Consider the following 13816-nt stretch of genomic DNA (forward strand, 5'->3'; position numbering starts at 1 on the left):
ATTAGATTAATACGAGCAAAAAATACACCATTATTTATTTGAAAGCTACACATGACACATTTATTTTAAGTTTTTCAGAAAACCAGTGCATTATTAACTTTTTAGAAATCTGTGAATAGTAAAAAATAGATGACATCGAAATGTATTTGCATTATGTTATTCATTTAAATTTCTCTTCATGTAAGCTTGAGTTAATATCTCAGCGTATGCACAAAACCAAAACGTTTTGAACGAGAAATTCATGAAAAGAAATAAGACATTTTATAACTTGAAATGCATTAAGGGTACATCATTTGGGACTTTCACTATTGAAGCCGGTATGAGCCCTAGTATAGATACATGTGTGTGTAATTTAAGCTAAATTAATATACAAAATGTTTCGATAGTTGTCTTCATTTATTTTGTTGAAATTGTCGACTGTTTTATTACACTGTTTCATCGCTAAATCTTTTGTCAACCTTAGACATAAGTATAATGCTTCGCTTCAACATGACGTTGCGTCAGCTGTTGGTCGATCCAATCTCTAAATAGGGCTACGTTAACGTAAACTCCAGGGACTCCTAACTCGCCACAGCCAATACCCCAAGCAACGATGCCAGCTTGGTAGTAGTTCGTCGGTATGCCAGGAATTGGGCATACCAAGGGAGAACCTCCGTCACCCCGACATGTGTCTTCGCCCATTTTGCCACCTGCGCACAAGAAGCTGGGGTCCAATCGGAAACGATTTCCTAGTCGCGTCTTGCGCAAATCTCCTTGACACTTCTCGTGAGAAACAACCGGTACCTGGACCTTTTTCAAGATAACCTGATATTTGCCTTCCTTACCGAATACGTTCTTTCCCCAGCCTGAAGCGAAACAGCTGCTGCCGTCAAATTTAGTGTTCTTTGGAGGAAGACAAACGGGTTGAATGTTTTCTGCCAGATCGAAGGGTTGCTCCAAAATCAGCAAAGCAATATCGTTTGCCAATGAGCCCTTGTGGAGTTTCTCATGAACAATAATCTCTCGAACTCTACGATCCTGGTGAGGATATAGTTCATTCTTGGTCTGAGTGTCCCACTCACCAGCTCGCACGAGAAGTGTTTCCTTCTGTTTGTTTACTACGCAGTGAGCCGCCGTCAAAACAACGTTCGGGGCGATCAGCGAACCTCCGCATTCATACACATTCAAAGTAGAATCCATAACCTTGTCCTCACGCAATACAGCCAACATCCACGGGAATTCACCATATTCCGATTCACCGTTCTTGTTGCCAGTTATTCTGAACCCAAGTCCATCGGCATTGCGAGCCCCGCATGTGTAACGGTTATTCGGTGGCGGAGGCTGCGTGGCGGTCGGAGGTGGAATGTCCAGAACTTCCTTTTTGTCACAGCAAGTGTCCAGGTAGTTGGGGCATTCATTCTCCACCGTGGTGTCCTCACCGACCCGGATGTCGATAATACCGGTACCGTCGGTGATAATTTCATTTTCGTTGCATAGATAATAAGGAACGCACTCACCAGTACATGTCTGTGAATGGATGAAAAATATAGAGATTATATATTTAAATGCAACGAGTCCATCTATCAAGTAAGTTCGCTGGAAGGAACGTTCACACTTTTGAGTAAATCATAATAGGAGTAAGTTAGAGTGATTAAAACAGCAATACATATTAGGTCAACCAAAATTTCTGCATTCCACATAATATGAGGTATAAGAATCTAACTGAAAATGATTTTTCATTTTATATGAAGAAGCTCATGGTAATGGTTTTTTTTTTCAATTAGCATGGTAATGGTTGTTGGTATGACAATTCGTACACCAATGGCTTCAAACGCTTGAAACCAGAAGTGACAGCAGAGACTAACTGGAAAGTGTGAGAATCAGTGCCGTAAAATTTCATTTCATTTCATTCAATTGAAATTGACTTTACACAGTCGATCAGTTGACTGAGTTAAACTTCACACCTTAAAGTTGTAGGTTTTTTGCTATTTTCACGTTTCAAATTCTTGGAAACGGTGCAGAATATAGAAAAACCCACCTGACAATGTTTTCGAAATTTAGTTGAGAATATTCTGTGAAATTTCCAAAATGATTTATTGAGTTTAGCGGTCGTGTTGTATTTTTTTCTGACTGAAGAACTGCTGAAAATTGGAACGCTCGGAAATGCATACCTCTACTTGTTCTTCGAATATCTCGGCTTTGAAGGCTTGTATCATAAATCTACCGAGACAAAGTCTAGATAATTTAGTTTAGATGCGATTAATACATAAAAACATATATGTCATCGCGATATAAATAAAGTCTTGTATTTTTCTGTGAAACAAAGTCAGTTTCAATGTATCCGCCATTTTTTTTTCGCTTTGGTTTCCTGATAGCATTCTGACAAAGGAGAGAGAAATAAAATTGGGTTGACAAGGCTGCCAAACACACAGACATTCAATCTTTGTGAAAGTTGAATATTTTTTCATTGTTCATTGGAATCCATGTAATGTCCAACCCATACGATAGATTAATATGATGAAACTTCTCATCAAAATAATAAAATGTATGCTGGCAACCCGGTACAGTTTGCTCATATACGAGAGAGTACAAAAGAAATACTATGCGCAAAGGGAATTGAGCGAGCCACGTGGTGGATTTAAAACTCAACACGCGACCCTCTGTCCTCAGACCTTAATAGACGTGCTTTGCGATTCAATGGTTCTAGGTTCAATTCGCAGTTGTTGCTATCAGTATTTTTTTGTTTTATTTCAATGAATTTCATGTCATGGAATTTAATACACAATATTGAATGCTCTTCCACGTAAATTTGTGTGAACTGCTACGCTCCATTTATGCACCTCTGATAAGATGAAAACTCACAGGGTTTTTTCGAAGTGTGTACCGAAAATAATTAATAAAACGATGCAAATACTCGCCGACTTGTTTTTATCGCGGAAATTTAACGAAAAATAACCAGGAACCAGGAACAACCAGGAAGAGCGGATTTTATTATTTTCATCGTTTATAAGCGTGGAGCAAAAAAAAAACTTCGATTACTAGTACAAGTTTGGTCTACGAATCAATCCACGATGAATTTATCAGCTGTTTACAAAAAAAAACTTACATTAACAGTAAATAGAAAAAACATCAGTGAATGTTGTTAATTTGGTTTTTATTTCTATTTACGAATTATCGTATATTTTCCAATCAATATTAGCAAGTCGATTATTTTTTGGTTAATCTTCAAAACGAATGGAAATTTTCTTACTTTCCAACTATTTCCACTAAACAAATCAATGAAATAAGAGTTTTGCCCGTGTTGACGTGGAACATGAAGGGCGAAACTTAGGAAAACAAATTAATTGATAGTATTGTCTCAAAAATATATCAAACGTTTTCTTTTTTGGCAAAGTATACGCGTACGGGATTATGAAAATAGCTTATGCAACATAGTTACATTGCACAGTGGTCCATATCCACAATTTAGGGGGACAAAAACATTTGCGGCTCAGTCTTATATTCAGAGCTATGATGATTCAAAACAAATAATTAGTGTCAGCCATAAGCCATATTTTTATCATTTGGAGGTCTGGTACCTCGTAGGTAGCTAGTTTGTGCAAGTGCACATTTTTATGCATATGGTATTAGGCGATCCAAAAATTGTTTGGATGTGGTTAGATAGAGTAATACATCCTTCGACAAAATTGTAGGAAAACTTATATCAAGCAGCTTAGGCGAAGACGCCATTGTGGTATCTCTAGCGGTCTTAGTGTTACAGCTATTTAAATAGAGCAACTTAGGGTGTTCCTAAGAAAATCAGATTTTTTGCTCTAGCTGGTTCATTTGTCACTTCTCGATTTTTGTGTCTTTGAATATCTTTTAGAGTTTATTAAAACCAATTTTTTGGTGACTAGCATATTGAAGTAGCATTTTATGAACCGAAGTTATAAGCAAAAATAGTCCAGACTACAGGAAGAATAGTTCGGAATTGTAGTGTATTAGTAGCTTTTTCTGCCACCGCGATACTACTGTGATGTCCGTGGCGAATCGCCGGAGTGATCCATATTGGTATATAAAATATTTGCTGCTATTGAAATTTCTTTAGATCCGACTTCCAGTTCCGAAGTAACGGGGATAAATCGTTTAGGAAAATGAAAAAGGTTCCCTCAATTTCCTCACAGACCGCTTGTCCAATTTGCACAAGTTTAGGTTCAAACCAAAATTCTTACAAGGTCTACTTCCTGTTCCGGGATTATAGGCTGAAAAGTATTAAAATTTCAATTTCAGGAACGCGTTTCTATACGTGACACTGAAATTTAACACTTTCGTATAATTCGTCAATTGAGCAGTCTTGGTTTGTTAACAGCCAAATACATTGATTTTGGGTATACCGGATACCAGTTCCCAGTTACGGTAGTCCGGAAAAAGTGATCGTATACTCCAAGCCGGAAATTACCATTTGTCAGTCATGGTTGGGCCGATTTCCACTAACTTAGATTCAAATAAAGGACATTATGGTCCCATAAATTGATGTGTAATGTAAAGCAAAGTCATTACATTCCTTTTGTGGAATTAAGCCTTTCTGTTTCAACAGACATTGGATTCTTAGTGTGCAGAATCATTGCATGGCTATGGATCCTACTGACACTAAAAATCCTTCCAGGTCGGGGTTCGAACATACGACAACTGGTTTGTAAGACCAGCGTCCTATGCATTGAACCACCAACCTGAGATAAAATGATGTGTAATTTAAAAGGTGAATAATTTTATTTGAAACTGCAACCCGTCATTTAGAGTTACAATGAAAAATACGAAAAATTCTTCTAAATTCGACTTAAAACTTTATTCTCTCACAGACGCCTTAACCGATTTTCAAAACCTTAGGTTCAAATAAAAGGTTGACTAGTCCCACAGGCTGCTATGTAATTTCATCTGGGTCAGACTTCCGGTTTCGGAAAAAAGTGGTCAAAATCTTCTAAACGAAACACATTTCTTTTTCTAAGATATGCAATCGCTGTGAAAACCGACTTTACCATTCAACTCAGTTCGTCGGTCGCTATCAGTATTATTTTTTTTATTTCAATGAATTTCATGTCATGGAACATTCATGTCATAGAATTCTTTCACGTAGATTTGCGTGAACTGCGACGGTCCATTTATGTACATCTAATAAGATGTAAAATCACAGATTTTTTTCGAAGTGTGTACGGGTATGAGGCGAGATTAACACTATAATCAGTATGCATTATTTATGGAGCACACCAAAAAGCAAGACAAATTTTGTAAATGACTCGGCGGGTGGCTATTCAGTACTATTCAGTACCATTCTTTGCATACGCAAGCAACTTCATTCCTCTTGAATGTAAAAACGAATATGCAGTAATTCTACAACAGATTAGGTTCGTTGTTTTGACGCGTATTCTTCATATATACTACATACGCAAACTTTATTATAGAAATGTTCACACCTCTATTTGGACATCTTGCTGAATGATTTTCAACATTTCTATTAACATCTATATATCAAATTCAATAGCAGGCTATGGCACCAAAGACCTCTTGGTTATTTGAATCATTTATTTGTGGAAATCGGTCGAGCCATCTCTGAGAAAATCAAACATATTTTTTTTACATATATACACGCTGATATACACATACGTTCCCAGGTCTCGACGAGCTGAGTCGAATGATATATGCCACTCGGCGTTCGGTTCAAGTCGGTTTTTATAATATATACATAGCCTTTGTGCATTAGAAATACAAACAAACGATTTTGTAAAACATTCAAGAAGTAAAAGTGCCATCAATACTTTTCGATTAGCTTGTGTTGCTTATCAATAGTAACAATTTTAATTGCGTGTATTTTCAAATACATTCCTAAGCACCAGGTTGAAACCGGGTTTGTAGAAAAAAGTAATAACTCATAAGCAGCTCACATTATTCAAATTTGCTACTTAGAAAAAAAGTCAGAATACTGAATGTTACTAAAAATCGGTTACATAGTCGATTAAAATAGAAACTATGCATCGGAATTCGGTACTTGTAGCAGCGTACAAGAATAATTGCTGTTATCGCAACATTATTAGAATAGCGCTTTGTAAATGTGATACAATGAAACAAGTAAGTATTACTGATCGGTAAAACATAAACTCTGAGCAAACAAATAATATTTGGGAAGATTTCAAAATTGAGTCTATCAATGAACCTGATCGATGTCGGCTAAGATATGCTCTATATCAACAAGATATTTTTTTCACATAGCTTCAATAAACTGAACGCCAGTAGTAGGTAAAATAATACAATTTACGGTTTCCACAATTGAGCAGATATTCTATTTGACAGATACATAATAAACAATTCAGATACACGTGAAGAACTACTTACGTAAACCGGTGCCGGTGTTGGAGCAGGAGGAACTGGAGCTGGTGCTGGCGCTGGAGCTGGGGCCGGAGCTGAAGCTTGAGTAACTGCACCAGGAGCATCTTTACTGCCCTCTGTGTTAAATACCGACTCAAATAAAGCATCCAGATCATCCTGTGCTCGAGTCCAGGTGACCAAAACTACCATCAATGTGGTGACGGTTGAAAGCCGCAGTAACATTTTATTTATATTTATGGCTGGTTTTCGATTCTCTATCTAATGCTGTTGGAAAGAAATAGAATAGAATGACGATTATTCAAGTGGAAAAGAAACTGATAATCATATATAGAGTTCGGTTCCGTTGCATGGTTACTAATCTTGACCTCGGATTACACTAATAAACAAAAAAGGTCATCTCATTGGCCCCAGATATGGAAATATAGGACAAATTTACTTCAAGGTTTGAAAAAACCTGTTCATAAATGTGTTTGTAATTTAATAACGGTTTTTAAGATTATAGATATCTTTCAAAAACAATCCTTTTACAGAAATAACTTAGTTCTTATTGAATAATACGTTACTAAAAATCTAAAGTACTTCGAATTAAACGAAGCAAAGATGGAACTTAAACCACCATCCAGAATAAAAGCTATTGAAAAACAAAGAAAACCCCACTCGAACCAGTTCGGCAACTATGATGAAAACTGGTCCTCGAAGATGCGTCGATGTTCAAGAAAAAAAACAATAAAAACACAGGAGTTGATAACTTACATATCAGCTTTACGCGTCCCAATAAAAAGAAACCTGCTAACTTCAGAACAAAAAGGCAAGTTACGCGATTCACGGTTCGCGAACGATTAAACTGATCCACCAGGAGATGGAAATCATTTAAGCTCGATCGAGAGAGGAACGTTTGCTTGCCGGTTTTTGGTGCTTCCCTGGTCACTACATTCAACAATCGAAGCGAAACCATTACACGCATACCACTCCAACCACGATCGCTCGGGCAGACGACATTTGTGTGATCTTGACATCGGAACAAGTTCAAATCGAATCCACTCCGTAGAGCGAACCCAGTCTACGTGTTTGCTGGTGTTGAGGAAAACCGGTACAACCGTAGCTATGGGTGGAATAACCCGTGAGAGCAGAAAGTCCACTCGTTTTGGAGGATTAGTCTCTCCCGTGCTTCTCCTTATCACATGGCGATACTAGTGTCAATGAGCAAACTGCGAACTTCACATGACTTGTTCCGTTGCAGTAGTTAGCAGTTAGCTCTACAAATTGTTTCAAACTTAAGTTCATACTAATCACGTTTAGTAATACATTTTTACTCGAGTAATTAAATAATCAACTAACTGGGGAAAATAATCGATCATTGGTTAGCATTATTAATAATTTTTTACGAGAAGTATGAATCAATAAAACGAAATTATCAAGTGAATAAATTGAGGAGCTCGTAGTTCATTAGAACGGCTAGGTAAATGATATGATTTTCAACGCTCAGTTCAAATATGCCATTTAACCAAATTCAGTTTCATACTATTTTTATTTAGACCCAGTTCCACTGGAAATAACAATTTTTTCATTTTTTTTCTTGTATTTTTAGTTCGGCAAAAATTGTTATAAGTATTCTTTATGGTCAAAGAGATAATTTGCATAATCGGTTAAACATTTTGACTGTACCATAACTTTTGTCGTTACGGCATATTTAAATATACGTCATGAGTAATTTTCATTTGTTCTAAGAGTTCATTTAAGATTTAAGGTTAATAGGTGTTTTCTAACAGAAAGTATAACTGGAGGATTTTCTCAACCAAGAATTATCGCGAACACAAGAAGAACTAGCAAAATCATTCGGGGCTACTCAGACCGTCATTTGTCAATCCGGAATGATCCGAAAGGTTGGCAATTGGGTGCCGTACGAATGTTGCTTCAACGGCTCGAAAGAAAAGGTTTTTTGCATCGAAGGTTACTGAGAATGATTATACTTTATCCATCTAAAAAGCACAATTGTTCAAAGGCAATTGATTCATGATGGATGACAATAGTTAAAAAATAATTAGAAATTGTTCTGCAAAAATTTTGTTTTTCTCATTTATTAAAAATAAAGTCATGTATATGATAGTCAGGGGGTTTATTTGAAACCAACATCTTATCGAAGGCGTTGATACATTATGGCGTTTACAAGTAATGTGTTTTTTTGTCGAAAGTATTTTTAATAATATTTTCAATGAGTTACATAATAACACTTTTGCAACCTTCTCCTGAAATTACCCTTTCAGAAAACGCACAGCATTTATTTTCGTCGATCTGGCATCTATTGAAAATTTATAATTGAAGGTTGGCCAAAACAATTATAACGTTTTGATGGTAGCTTGATAAAACAATTACACTGAGGTTTCTTTTTACGCGGGGGATGAGCATCGCGTAAACAAAACCGCGCAAAAAAAACCGTGGAAACTACCAAATATCCTAGAAATGCATGAAACGTCTAGATCTGGTGTAATCTCAAAAAAAAATTTTTTTTGAAAGAATTGACTTTGGGACTGACATTGAGACCGCGTAACTTCGAAAAAAAAACGCAAAATTAAAAAAAAATCTGATGTCAAATGTCTTGAATGCATGAAAAGTCGAGATCTGGTGTAATCTAAAAAAAATTTAAGTGTTGAGAGTTGACTTAACAAAATTTTCGGAATAACACCAGATCTCGACGTTTCAAGCATTTCCAAGACAAAACAATAAAACCGCGTAACTTCGGAAATCCGCGTAAAAAACCGCGTAACTTCGGAAATTCGCGTAAAAAAACCGCGTAACTTCGGAAATCCGCGTAAAAAACGCGTAACTTCGGAAATCCGTGACAAAAAAAACCGCGTAAGGAAACATCTTAGTGTATAACGTTTTAATGGTAGCATATTGAAAAACTTTGTTCTGAAAATTGTACCAAATAATTATCGTAACAATTTCTTTTAGAACAACTCTTTCGTAAAACTACTCACAAAAACGTTGTAACAAAGGAAAGTGTTTCGTAAGCGGAACCTTTCTTTTACTTGATTCATGTTACTCTATAAATATGAAGATACATGTAACTCTGAAACTTTTCAACTGCGCAAACCTCTTCCGACGCATTCGTTCAACTAAAGCATGCTTACTTCCACTACAATACGATGTCTTTTGGCAATCGTTTTCTTTATAATAATATAATGAAAAATGAACAACTCCCCACTAAATACTTATACACTTACGCCCTTCGTTATTTGAATTTAAAATTGATTACGGAAAGGTTTAAATAAGTTTCGTTTTTTTACTATGAACATGTCGATTTTTGTTGGCAATAAAGTGTTTTAGTGGGGAGTTGTTCATTTCTCATTATATTATTATGAAGAAAACGATCGCCAAAAGTCATCGTATTGTAGTGGAAGTAAGCATGCTTTAGTTGAACGAATGCGTCGGAAGAGGTTGCAAAGCCACTCGGAGTTATTCAATCAATCCTTTTTCCAGCGTTTAAAAGCAATGAGAATTAACCGAAAGGTAGGTAATTGGGTGCCATATGAATTGAAGCTAAAGAAAGGAGAATGCCGTTTCTTCACGTGCGAACAACGTCACAACAGAACAGATTTTTTGCATCGAATCGTTGATGGGCTTTTATAATATTTGTGGGCTGAATGTTATCGAGCTGAATGTTATCGGGCTGAATACAATCGAGTGAAAGAATCACGGTAGAGGTCTACCCACGACAATTAATGCATTTGAGCCGAGCATTGCCAGAAAACAGTCTACAATACTCCGAGAGACACGGCAACGGAATTTTGCAACGTGGCAAAGCTTGCCCACATGTTGCACAGCCGATAATATATAGTCAGAACCACTCAAATGTGCAGTCCTATCAATTCACTGTATAGCCCAGACATTGCTCCTTTCAATTACTATTTATTCCGGTCTTTGCAGCATGGCCTGACTGACCAGCACTTTTCCAATTATGCTGAAGTCAAAAACTGAATCGATTCGTGGATTGTGGCCAGACCAATCGAAAAAAAATAGGAATAATAGTTGCTAGAGATAACGATTTTTATAACTTTGAACATTGAATTTCTTGTCAATAAATTTTGAAATTTAGTATTTATACCCATTATAACTTTCAAGAATCATAACTAATTTAAGACAACGTATACTGAATATCTACAAATTTCGCTCGTTTTGGAATTATTTTGAGCAATGTTTACATTTTATATATTCCTTACTCTGAAAATGTCAAATTTGACAGACAATGCCCATGCCAGCACTGATATTACACTTTGATATATGGCAGAGAAGTGGTCTATTAAGCAAATCTTTTTGTAGTATTTTGACCCTATAATGACCGAATCATATCCTCTTTACAGCCTACGTTAGCCTCAAACAGTGGGAAAACATCGGCCACAATCTGCACACCTAGTGATTTGGATGCATGATAAATGTAGTTATCTTGTGGATTGCTTTTTTGAATGCTTGCTACTTTTTCAGACATTCGTTACTTTTACTCAGTACCATACTAATCCTTCACCACTCACCTATCATCATCGTTCATACTCTACTATGCGGACGCGATAAATAATAAATAAACACATTTATTTTCTCTTTCAAAATTATAGATTGAGTGCCTAATAAATATTACGAGTAGTATTAGTAGTTTCTTATAAGTTTTATCATGCAATACATTATAATTTTAAGTATTTTCGGTCTATACACGGAGTCATATGAGGAAGTGTAGTTTAAAATTAACTAGAGATCACGACAAACATTTACTAATAAAATCGCGATTGTATGCATACACCAAGCCCCAAAACAAAACAAAAATAACAAATAAAATAAGTTGTATGTACATCATAATATTAACATTCATGTTCATTTCTGTTTTCTATGTGAACTTGAAAATTTGTTTATAAAATAAACAATTTGTTTTTTAGATTGAGCTTAGAATTTCATTTTATAAGAGAATATAAACATTTTATATATTTATTACACTTTGCCTGGATTCCTTTATTGTGATCCTTGGAAGTGAGTTTTTTGTCATACGTTAAACCTAAGTATTTAGCTTGATCAGATCATGTCAATTCCAAATCATTCAATTTGAGAATGTGATTATTGTTTGGTTTAAGAAAAGAAGATCTTGGCTTATGAGGAAAGATAATTAATTGCGTTTTTGCTGCATTTGGTTTAATTTTCCATTTTGAAAGATAATCACTTTTACGGCTGCTGGGGCATTATGTCTGAGGCGAGCGAAAAAAACTAAGAATGTGGCCGTTTTGGAAAATGTGTTTATATCAATCAATTCTCATCTTTTCTATTGGAGTCATTGGAAATTATGTTCCTCATCCGTATTGCAATGAAATATTTACATTCTCGAGGAAAATATATCAATACACTTCAAAGGCACAAATCTCCAAATATCAAGGGGAACGTGCCATTTGAACCAATTTGTTCTGATTCCTGAAAATATATCAATACACTTGGAAATATCTCAATGTTTTCTTAAGGGGGGCATATTATAACACTTTACCCTACGTCGTTACACTTGTTCGTCGCTTTAGGGCTCCAATTGCTTCTTAAACCACCTCATGCGCCCAAATTGGCTCTATCTGTTCTCAAATCGCACACGAGTTCTTATTAATAGAAAATCAGCTCGTTCGAGAACAGTAGTGTTTAGCTAGTGTTTAGTTACTTTTCGGATAAGAACTAAAAGTTGGAGAATGGTATAAATAAGTGTATCGATCTAAAAGGGACTGCTTTGAACTACTACAATATCTGAAATATTAGAAACATTTGGCTCTTTTCCAAAAAGGTTTCTTTAAAATCCAGTGACAAAGTAAAACACGTATCAAATATTTAGAACTGTTCACAAACTACAATTCCATGGGTCGTGCTAGTTGATAGCCAAACAAAAACATATTCGTGTTCAAATTAGGGTCAAGGTAAAATTTTCAAGGAATCTTACTGCACTTATGAAAAAGGCTAGATAGATGGATTAAAGCATATTTTCTCCTTTAAATCATGTTAACAATTATTTTTTGTTCGGTGAAACTTCTAAAATATGTTATTTATGATCCGAAAAATGATTTGAAATGTTGAATCGAGTTTCTTCTTGATATTCTTTTCACAAGTATTGGGATAAAGAGAACTACTTGGGGTTGAGAACAAATGAGTAATCATCGAATTACGAGTATTGAATTTCTATGTGTGTTTATATGCATGCATGTATGGGTGAATGTATCAAATAATATTATTTACTTTCCTCAGAGACCGATTTTCACAAACTTGGGCTGAACAGAATGGGTCTTGCGATCTCATAGGCTACTATAGAATTTCATCCGGATCCCACTCCCGGGTGAATTTTGTTTTAAATTTCTAACCTTCGCTTAGAGTGACGGCATAAAAAAAAAGAAACATTTCTCTAAATTTTACCTTTCAAGAAAGTTTCAATTTGTAGTTTATGTTAGGTTCTGGCAAAACAAACCAATTTCGGCTAACCGGTTCCCAGTTTCGAAAACAGGTGTCAGAAATTTAAAAACGGAAACCATTTAATTTTATCAAAGAGGTACAAAATTGTTACAAACCTAGACTCGAATGAAAGACCCTATGGGCCCATAAGATAGTATAGTATTTTGTTCGGACCAGACTGCTGGTTTCGGAGCTACAGAGTGAATTGAAACAGGCGGCTTGGCCTGACTCAAATGGAATATTTTACGGTCCCTATCTGGGTGAAGTGTGTTTGAAACTTAATACCGTCTACCAGAGGGACGCTTCTAAAAAGCAATAAATCCTTCTAGATTTGTCTCAAAGCTCAAACTCAACAATATAAAAAATAAATAAATAAACTTTTTTATTCTTATTCAAGATTCAATAGAAAAATTGATGGACAATCCGTTTGTAATATTCATGAAAATATGAGTAATGTAAAAAGGCATCATCCGGTGAACGACCATAATTAGATTAAAACCGGGGATAAAGAAACGATATAAATCAAATAAAAAAGGCATCATTACACGACTAGAAGGATCAAAACATAAATAGTATTATCGCGTTCATTATAATATCATTAAAACCTAAATCATCTCGTCATCGGCAAAACAAAACCTGTTTTAATCCACCAAGTGGTGTAATAATGCCTTTCTCATATTCCTTATAATTTCAAAAATACCACTAGAGGATTTCGTCACATCATTTTATTTCAAACTTGTTTTTCGGGTATAAACTAGCGTAACCTTTTCAAATATGTGAAATTAGGAAGAATGATTCCTTTTTTGTTCTATATGACAGTTTTAAATTTTAAACACACTATTCTCTATAGCACCGGAGCTTGATGAAGTCGGATCCGAAAGAAATTCAATAGCTACCTATATGAACATTCATTTAAGCCTAAGTATGTTAAAATCGATCAAGCCATCTCTGATAAAAACGAGTGAGTTCCGTTTTGGAGTTTTTGACCACTATTTCCGGTACTTCCGAAACCGGGAACTGG

The 13816-nt window shown here is 35.6% G+C and overlaps 1 protein-coding gene across 1 annotated transcript; it reads right to left on the minus strand.

Moving 5' to 3' along the window:
- Window positions 1-377: 377 nt before the first annotated feature.
- LOC131439432 (phenoloxidase-activating factor 2-like) lies at window positions 378-7243 on the minus strand. The gene is made up of 3 exons (XM_058610421.1): window positions 7093-7243; window positions 6346-6603; window positions 378-1506 (listed from the first exon to the last, which is right to left on the minus strand). The coding sequence occupies exons 2-3, from the start codon at window positions 6559-6561 to the stop codon at window positions 460-462; spliced, it is 1263 nt and encodes a 420-aa protein (XP_058466404.1). The 5' UTR covers window positions 6562-6603; window positions 7093-7243; the 3' UTR covers window positions 378-459.
- Window positions 7244-13816: the final 6573 nt, after the last annotated feature.

This window comes from Malaya genurostris, chromosome 3 (genome assembly GCF_030247185.1).
Source record: "Malaya genurostris strain Urasoe2022 chromosome 3, Malgen_1.1, whole genome shotgun sequence".
In the NCBI taxonomy this organism is placed as follows: domain Eukaryota; kingdom Metazoa; phylum Arthropoda; class Insecta; order Diptera; family Culicidae; genus Malaya; species Malaya genurostris.